At 40.6% G+C, this 10,084-nt stretch overlaps 1 protein-coding gene across 1 annotated transcript in view; it reads left to right on the top strand.

Moving 5' to 3' along the window:
• The window catches only part of myo10l3 (myosin X, like 3), a 53,582-nt gene that overhangs the window by 22,360 nt on the left and 21,138 nt on the right, over positions 1-10,084 (top strand). The window contains exons 3-15 of the mRNA XM_035676461.1: positions 682-840; positions 1,924-2,111; positions 2,272-2,406; positions 2,816-2,940; positions 3,058-3,071; positions 3,203-3,287; positions 3,766-3,872; positions 4,198-4,327; positions 5,515-5,633; positions 7,938-8,084; positions 8,212-8,312; positions 8,636-8,702; positions 9,352-9,444. Of these exons, the coding sequence (XP_035532354.1) occupies positions 682-840; positions 1,924-2,111; positions 2,272-2,406; positions 2,816-2,940; positions 3,058-3,071; positions 3,203-3,287; positions 3,766-3,872; positions 4,198-4,327; positions 5,515-5,633; positions 7,938-8,084; positions 8,212-8,312; positions 8,636-8,702; positions 9,352-9,444 (1,470 nt within the window). The remainder of the gene's footprint in view (positions 1-681; positions 841-1,923; positions 2,112-2,271; positions 2,407-2,815; positions 2,941-3,057; positions 3,072-3,202; positions 3,288-3,765; positions 3,873-4,197; positions 4,328-5,514; positions 5,634-7,937; positions 8,085-8,211; positions 8,313-8,635; positions 8,703-9,351; positions 9,445-10,084) is intronic.

Consider the following 10,084-nt stretch of genomic DNA (forward strand, 5'->3'; position numbering starts at 1 on the left):
TAGCACATGCAAATATATATATATATATATATATATATGTATATATATATATATTGTCATATATTTAAAGACTGTGGTCTGTCATCTCATCTCATCATCTTGGAATATTTTGAGGTTTTGAACTGTTGGTCAGGCAAAATAAGATATTTGAAGATGTTCTGGGAAATTGTGATGGTTTCTTTCTTTGGCTGAACAAAAACAACAGATCAACAGTTGAATCGATAATAAAATAAAAACAATAGTTGATTGCAGCTCTAATGTATTTGACTGCCATCCTTCCATACCAGTCTGTTAATAGTAGCAGAGGTGCAGTTTATACACTGAACTAAAGCAGTGCTTTAATTATGGCAGTACTCCTTGGTACAAAGTGCACATTAGATTTTAATCCAAATGGTTACTATTACATATTACAGAGTACCTCTTCATCTCTTATGATTGTTGCCTGATATGTACAATAACTACATGTTCCTTTTCCTCTTCAAAGGATGCTGTCTAGTTCAGTTAAAAAGGTGCTGGATCAGAGCTTAGGGTCCTGCTTGCTCCTGCAAAAAAACATTTTTGAATTACTGTAATGCTACATGTTGATGCTACATGCAGACTGCTGGTTTAGATTTTTTTTTAAATCAAATTTTAACACTTACATACAGGATAGTGAAACTTTTTTTGTGCGTGTGATTCCAGGTGATCTACCTCCAGAAGGCAGAACTGAACAGGGAGATGGTGTATCCGATGCACCCCAGCAGCATCAGTGGAGTAGAGGACATGTCCACACTGGCAGAGCTGCACGAAGCTGCCATCATGCACAACCTCTTTCTGCGCTACCAGAGAGACAACATCTATGTAAGGCACTGTCTTAATCATGATGTACCTGGAGTCTGTGGGTCCATTGTGTTGCTCAGGGGTGTGTTCTGGTAAACTGGGATGTGCAGCACAGCTAGACTAGAGATTCAAAGCATAACAAATCTCAAACCCTCAAAAACATCAGCGGGAAATGCCCGTTTTTGGTGTAACTTGTTTGATGCAAAGCAAATGGAATACGACAAGATGTGTTGTGTTTTTATTCAGGAGCATGATCCACGTTTACTCACACTCACATTTTTCCTATTACTCTGAAATTACTACTTAATTTGCTCTCTCCAAAACAAGTTTGGGACATGCCAGAAGGCATTCTAGGAAATAAACACCATCACTAACTTTAACAGAAGCAAGCAATGCTGACTCAAGATATGGTTTTGATTTCAGAAATAGTAAAATACAACACTTAACAAACTACAGGTAACTCCTGGAATACAATGAAATAAATTCACAGCTGGATTTTCCTATAAGATTATAGATATGTTTGTTTGACCCTGTCTCACTGCCGGGATTATTTTTGCAGTAGAGCACTGAAACATTACCCGGGCTTTATTGAAATAATCATTGCCCACAGACTCGTGGTAACTATGTTTTTAGAAATCCTATCTCCTAATCTCATCTCAGAGGGCTCACACGGTCTGTCTACATGGCATCACAGAATGATTTCATTGTGGAATGATGACCCACAAACACACTTTTGTGAGGCACTTTTCCCCAAAGCGCATTAGCCGAGCAGGAGCAATGGATCCTAAAATATTACCAACCTCAGTGCAAACTAGGCCAGATGCAGTAGTTCAAGAGTATTACTGACTCCAGGTAGTATGTCAGAGCGAGGAGACAGGAAACTGGTTGAATCTACTTAACCTATAGTTTTAACTAATTGTTCTGTAGATGTCATACAGAAGTTAAATCTGTGCCTGGCAAGATGTAAAAGCTGCAGACTGAGTGTAAAATCCCAAGTTCTTTCTTTGTACCATGTGTATTCTGTCATCTTTTGTTGTTAATCTGTGTCTTCCTCTCTTTTTTTTATCTCCCTCATTCTTCCATCTGCTTTCTCATTTCCCTCAGACAAACATTGGTTCTATCCTGGCGGCAGTAAATCCCTACAAGCAGATAGCCGGTCTGTATGACGGTACTGCAGTTGATCTGTACAGCAAGCACCAGATGGGGGAGCTGCCTCCTCATATCTTTGCCGTGGCCAATGAGTGTTACCGCTGTCTGTGGAAGAGACATGACAGCCAGTGTATCCTCATCAGGTATCAATAACAGCTTCAATTTAAAACCCAGGGTCCACATTTAATAAAAAAAAGATTGAACATTTTGAAAGGAAATGCTTCGTGGACATATCAGAAGTAAGTTGAACAGGTTTGACAGATCCATTTATGTAGCTATCTCTCTTTGTCTTTATGTTTTCAGTGGGGAGAGTGGTGCCGGGAAGACGGAGAGCACCAAGCTGCTGCTGAAGTTTCTCTCAGTGATGAGTCAAAACTCAGCAGGTACTCCTCTGTCGGAGAGGACCACCAGGGTGGAGCAGGCCCTCGTCCAGAGCAGGTACTGTTTGAACCCCAACCTCTGACCCAGAGTCTGTGTGTGTATAAGTTTAACAGATATAGAAAAGTTTTCTTTGTTATTATTTATGGTATTTTGCATAGGGCAGCTTTTGTTGTTACAACGTTTGTTGTAATGAGTCTTGTTTAGACCATCATAAGTCACAAACATTCATAGAATTTGTGGAATTAACAAAAATTGTGTATTTGGTTTGTGGCTCTTTGTGGCAACCAACAATACTGATCTTTCTGATGTACTAAATTCCTTTTAGTCATACTTTACAAGGCTGCACAAAGTCTGTATCTGGATGAACATTTAAATCAAAACAGTGATGGACAGACATGGGATCTGTAAAAATAAAAAAAGGTTTCCTTAGTGGAGGTTTGCTTGATTGCTTTTCCTCTTTCTGCAGTCCCATCATGGAGGCCTTTGGGAATGCTAAGACTGTGTACAACAATAACTCCAGTCGCTTTGGGAAGTTTATCCAGCTCCACTTTTCCCAGAACGGAAACATTCAAGGAGGCTGCATCATTGACTGTATCCTTCCACAGTTCACTTCGATATACCATAGAAAACTCAGATGTCCATAGTGTCTGTTTCAGAGGATATATTCATTGTAAGTTTTTATTCTTCTCCTTGACTTTCAATCATCAGATTTGCTGGAAAAGGTAAGCGCAACGAATGGGATCCGCAAGTTCATTATATGATTTAATCAACATGCACACGAACTTGTAATTCATCAACAGAATCCATTAATTCATTAAATAACATTTTCTTCTAACCATCTTCTCTTTCCAAGAACCGTGTGGTTCGACAGAATCCCGGCGAAAGAAACTACCATATCTTCTATGCTCTGCTAGCAGGGGCAGACAGAGACCACAGAGGTTTGTTTCTACAGAGTTCAAAAGAACACTTAATCATTCACTTGGCCTCTCATTATTGATAGCAAGAGACTAATGTCCAAAATATCAGAATTATAAAAATATCTACTTCAGCAGCTCTAATGAAAAATGCTAAATAATTGTATTATTATTTAATAGAAAGTAGTTCAGAAGTTTTTTGGTTGGTTTTCACAGCAAAGGGTTGAGGTTTGCAACAGTATACTTTGTATAGCTTAAAATTATTATGTAGTTAATTAATATGTGGTTGTTGCTGATTTTGAAAATATATATCTCTATATGTATCTCTCCAGCTGTAATGGCTGTCTCTGTGTCTATATAATGACTTTTGCTCTGTATGCTTAAGAATCAGTAGCATCAGAAGAAGAATATAATGACATAAGACTTAGTTGTCTATTTTGGGTGTTGTTGAATGCACCAGGTTTGAATTCATTTAGTGTGAGTTTCCTCGTCTGTGTTGCAGATATGTACCTCCTGTCCGAGGGTCCTGAGTCGTATCACTACCTGAGCCAGTCGGGCTGCGTGCAGGACAACAGCCTGGACGATAAGCAGCTCTTTGACAGTGTGATGGTAAGAGAAGCTCCAGAAAAGCCGGTAGTAATTAATCAGTGTAATTTGATTGTTTTACCCCTAGGGGGTGCCATAACTCTTTATCATGACTGTATTACTAGACAGAAACTTGACTTCTAGGAAACATGAGTCTAGGGGAAAGATGTTATTTGATTGTGTCATGTTTTCTTTGGAGGCACATTTTGATTCTGTTCATACAAGTGTTTTATTGCTCCAAGGGAAAACAAAATTAGGTTTAACTGCTGTTACATCTTGAATGGGTCTAGTGTGTTTCCTGTGTCCTTGTAGTGACATGTTGTCTAACTTTGTCTGTGTTGTGTTGCAGGAGGCCCTGAAAGTGATGGAATTCACTGAGGAGGAGATCAGAGATGTGTTCAAGTTGCTTTCTGCTGTCCTCCAGATGGGAAACATTGAATTCATGACTGCTGGTGGAGCTCAGATCACTTCCAAAGGGGGTAGGAGAAGGAATTAAGAGAATAATATAGAACAGATTGGTTGATTCTGAGTGTTATATACATCCTCAGTCTGTACCACGCTGTTGAAACTTTTGTAGGACACAGATATGTAAAAATATGAATTTCTAGTTATGCTTTATCTGAAACCATTCTTCATAATTTCCAGACAGTTTTCTAGAAAGAACTGTGTCTAATTATAGGCAAGACGGAGATAGTGCTCAATTTGTGCGAAGAGTATTTTAGTCAGTACACAGCAGGTCAGATGGACACCCAAAAAGATGATATACATACAATACAGAAAAGCTGGACGTTTCCAATATTAAATGAATAATAAATAAAAATAAATAATAAATAAGAACAGTTCTCTAAGGGAATGTGTGTGTTCCCTGTAATAAATACCAAATTATATTTATAGGGCATTTTCTAGGAAAGTATTAGGAAATTATTTGGAAATTATAGGTCTTTACATTAAAGTGTCACATAAGTTAAGCATTTTCTTGGAAAACCACAGTATTTTTAATCATGAGAGCACAGTGCTTACCAAACAAGTTCTCCTTTGTCAGCCAGACAATGAAACAACCTCATGAGCTCTTTGGTAAAACCATCAATTACTGACAACTTTATTTTAAGTTCTAGTCTATTTCCTTAGATTTTTAAAACATAACAGCAATGTGTGTAAGAAAATGCCAAGCACAATATGTTTCTGATGTTTATCAAATAGTGAGAAGATATTTAATCAATCTTTAATGCTATTTTCAGGGGAAAAACATGAACATTTGGGTTTAGGCGTTAAAGCCAGGTGCAGTTAAAATAACCTATTGTTTCCGCTGAAAAACTCTAAAGCAGATAATTAGCTCCTTGCCAATGTTGGACCACTGTACAGTATTCCCCATGCCCCTGAGTTTGATTGACATTGCACTAGCAGACAGAGTACTGAACAGGCTGTAACATGAGCTCAAGGCTCCTTTGTTCGCTGTGTCTGACCTCTTTTCCAAAGAACCAGTGAACTACAGTGACTGCAGAATACTATAGCCCCGCCAAACAGAGTAGAGTTTCCTATAGACTGTATAGGATCACAGTCTATATGTTACATCTGTTGTTCGACATCAATAAGAGTCACCTGAACCGTCTGTGTTCTGCATTACTTATACATACACTACAACTAAGATTTTTTTTGTGTGTTTCAGTGGTCAGTAATGTCAGCGAGCTGCTGGGCCTAGACTCCTTCCAGCTGTCAGAGGTGTTGACCCAACGCTCCATGATCCTCAGAGGAGAGGAGATCTGCTCACCACTCACTGTGGAGCAGGTAAAAACACATACAACTCAATTTCCTCTTCCACTGTTCCTTACAGGACTCACACCGCCGACACACAACAATCCTGAACATTTCCTTTACCATTATTTCCCAGAATTCAGGGCGTCTTCAGAGTTCTGCACTGCCTTTTTCTCTTGAATTAAAGACACTGAAACATACAGTTTATGTCTGTTGGTTGCCCCCTGTCCTCTCCCCTCTCCCTCCCCTGTCCTGGTGACACACACATACACACACAGCCTTTCTCCTAGCACTCTCCCCCACATGCCTCTCCAGATCCCTTGCGTGACTCCCAGCCATTTCCTGCTTTTTGTCTGCCAGATTCCTGGCACAATAAAGCCATCATGATAGTGATCTGAGTCAAAAGCACAATAGAACCAATGACTGAGGGTGAAGTGAGAGTCTTCTCCTCACCAAGACGTTGGTGCAATAATTGTGTCTCCCTTGGCTTCAAATGTCCATGCAGTGGTCTGTAATTAATGTGAATATTTCACAAGTCTTTATCTGCATGTGTTATCCTTTTCACCATATGCCACAAGCACATTCTGACGCATGACACAATCCTTTTTGGCTGAGCTCAAGCAGCCTTCAGCCCACTCATATGCATAAATATAAGCAAATATGCAGAATGGACCTTTACTATTATCACAGGGACACGAAAGTCACAAAAAAGCTTTTCATCACCAGACAAAGACCTTGTGCTGTCACCCTGCTGCTGCTTGTTCTGCCTGGCCTTTGAAGCAGCTTGTCTCTTAATAGAGTTCATTATTCCAGTCCTGGAGTCAGTAAGAATGGCTTCTTCTCACAGCGGCCAGGGGTCACCCACCCCACGACTGCCTGCGCTAGCCCCCCTCCCACCCCCATTCTGGACAAACAGCCATTCTTCTCACCCCTGTGACGGAGATCCTGGAGCCACCAGCACTCTGTTCACACCCGCTAGTTGCAAGAGGTGACGGGGCATGATGGATTACTCAAAAGCCCAGGAGCATTGTTGCCCCAAATACAGTACTCACCGCCACACTCTTGTTTTGTTTTCAATTCAAGCACAATGCCTGTGGAGGAAGTGTAGCTGGCAAGCTCAAGCTTTTTATATTCGTACACGGATGGTGTCTGGCTGAAAGGCCGACTTCACAGCAGCTGGAGAAAATCAAATCTCTGTGGTCGAAAGGCGATTAGAAATAGATTTTGTTATTTGTTTAACTATGATAGTTTCAAACGGTTCTAGCTCACTTACTCGCTTTTGATCATATCACATAGTCTTCCTCAGCAGACAGAGTTTGCTCAGTTGTCATAGATCTGTAGATATTCTGTAGATGGATCTCTAGGACTTCTCATCCATGTGGGCTCAAACATGAGTTTGACACTTCATTCGTGACCTTGGAAACATGGAAGCTTTCGATCATATCACATGGTCTTCATCTGCAGATTTAGGTTTTTTCTCTCTCATAATGTTTAATTTTCAGATGTCATGTGACATCATGTTCTGCATGTAAATAAAATATACTACTATACATATTTATTTATTCAAGTAACAGCACCAGTACAAGAATGTAAAGTACACAAGCATTATTAGCAAAATGTACATGAAGTATCAAAGTAAAATAACATGTTTTACATAAAAAAATGCTTCTCTGAGTGATATATTATTGTATATGTCATAATTGTTCAGATTGATGCATCAGTGCACATGTAGCATTTTCCAGTTGTAGTTTAGTTTAGTTTAGTCCAGTGGTTCCCTTCAAGACATCATAAAATGGAAAATACTCAAAATGTACACACAGCAAGTATTGCTGCCACTGGCTCTGTCTGTCTGTGTCATCATGCTCAGGTTGGAAGGTGTCATTGCCTTGTGCAGGGTTTAAAAACTCGAGACAGTCATCTATGAAAGCGTGTTTATACATTACTCTGATTTGTCTTTGTTTTCCCTGGATTTTTGAAATACAATAAATACTGCCTGCAGTGCGTCACTCTTAAGATATGCAGGCGATAAACAGCACTGTCTGTTGTGAAAACAGACGTTGTCTTACCTGCTGCCTGCAGACAGATGCTGACATAACACACCTTTGTCTCCAAACCACTATTTGTTTTATAGAGACTCCACTGAGGCCTCACAGTCAAACAAACATGTCGTTGTTTTTAACAGCTTTAACCACCATCTGATAGAACTGATGAAATATATATGGTGATATACTGTATGTTGTGTTAAGTTTACAGTCTGCAAAGTTTCCTCTCTCTTATTATTTATGCCTGACTTGGTATCCATGGTAACCTCATCTCTTTGTGTCCTGATTTTTGCAGGCTGTAGACTCACGAGATTCGGTTGCCATGGCACTTTATTCTCAGTGTTTCTCCTGGATTATAATGAGGATCAACCAGAAGATCAAAGGAAAAGACAACTTCAAGTCCATTGGCATCCTGGACATCTTTGGCTTTGAGAACTTCGAGGTGAAAGTCCAACCTTAATCTTCATTCAGCAAAAAAAAAAATCTAAATCCTTATTTAAATCCCCATCTGGACTTTTCCATAAGGTAGATGGAGTAGACTTTGAAATCATGTTCTTCCATCCCTGTAGGTGAACCGGTTTGAACAGTTTAATATTAACTACGCCAACGAGAAACTCCAGGAGTATTTCAACAAGCACATCTTCTCGCTTGAACAGCTGGAGTATAACAGGTAAAGACATTGCATTTCTACAGATTAGACCTGTATGCTGGTGGATACACTTAAAGTAAAACAAGACTTTTCATGTGCTGGAGACTGTCCTACAGACAGATAGGGATGCAGATGCGGGTTGGGCCTCCTCTTAGCAATACAGGCAAACTGCCAGAGGTTTGGAATCGGCTCAGTTTCTCCCCCAGACAGTTGTTTTCTTGTATAATGGGCCAGCAGTTTGGACATTGCTCATTTCATCACATGTCCATGCAGGACAATACGGCCGTTGTTGTTTATATTTATATATATATATACATGGTGTGTGTGTGTCTTTGTCCTCACAGGGAGGGGATCCAGTGGGAGGCAATAGACTGGATGGATAACGCAGAGTGTCTGGATCTCATAGAAAAGGTAACAGTCAGACCCTGAGAGAGCAAAGTCACCACCAGGATCGACCACTAACCGCCAGCCAGAGCGACCTAGACGCCTCATTGTGCTTGCTTACATTGACCTCCATCTCCTACTCTATCATTATATAGTCTCATTTTGCATGTTGTGTGCACAGTAATGTACACCAACCAGCGGTTGGAGGTATGGTTGAAGTGAAGCATTAAGACTGCCGGTGTTATTTTATCACCATAGTTATAATGATGGTCAGAACTGAGCTTCTGCAGAGGTCGATGTCATGTTTCTGAAAGGTTCTCAGAATCACAAACTCGGAAAGTTCAGGGAAAGCAAAAATACTACATTAAAACCATTTTAACCGTACACTTGAGACATGGCTTGATGGCCCTCTATGAGATGATTCCTGCTTTATTAGTATGAGTGTGTGTATCTTAAGAAATATGAGGCTGAAAGGTGTTGCTGCCAAACATTGTGCCTGCTCAGTGAACCTTCTTTTTATAAATAAAAGAGGAAATTGAATGAATTACTATGGTGTTTCCTGGACGCATTGTTATAATAAAAGCTACCAGATGTGCCCCAATGGGATTATAACTAGTTCCATCATGACTGTGGTGTGTTTTACCCTCTCTGCTCCTCTTGTCTGTCTCCCCTTTAGAAACTGGGCATGTTGGCTCTTATCAATGAGGAGAGTCGCTTCCCCAAAGGCACGGACTACACCCTTTTGGAGAAACTGCACAGCCGACACGCAGTGAGTCCACACGCACACATGAGAACTTACATGCGTCTTTCACACTTGCAGCAGTGCATGCACACCCTATCCCTCGTAGGCAAAGTCTCACAAAGGCATAAGTATTACCCATATCCCTCCACCAAAGCTCCTAACCCCAGTTGTAGAAATGCCTTCACCCCCCACCGGCTCAGACAGCCTGAAAGAGTTAAACCTCCCTCCTGGCTGATGAATCGTCTGTTGCCTTTGGTGCAGCATTAAACGTCTGTGTGGCACTTGTACACGCCCCCCCGAGCCGCTCTCACATGCAAACACAACAATGCTGAAATGTGATCAGCCATTCTCCAGGCCTGATCAGCATTGTGTGCAGGAGAAAAGACTGTCCTCAGAAAACCCAACAGGGTTTTCTATGGCTGACGGAAAAAACAGGAGAGCTATAAAGCGAGACCTAAGAACTGGCTGACCTCTCCCTGAGGTGTCTGCCTTCGCTGCTGAAGCACGTGTTGAGTTTTAAGTTGATAGTTGGAGGGGTTAGATGTTTAGTGCTGACATCATTAGTTGATTTGAATAGTTGAGTTGACAGAAAATGAATTAACACAATTCTGATGATCACTGATTGCTGTTTTATCAGAGGAAGATAAAATCAGCGTTCTCAAATATG

The sequence above is a fragment of the Morone saxatilis genome, unplaced genomic scaffold (genome assembly GCF_004916995.1).
Source record: "Morone saxatilis isolate NCDOM2014 unplaced genomic scaffold, NCSU_SB_2.0 Contig5, whole genome shotgun sequence".
In the NCBI taxonomy this organism is placed as follows: Eukaryota; Metazoa; Chordata; class Actinopteri; family Moronidae; genus Morone; species Morone saxatilis.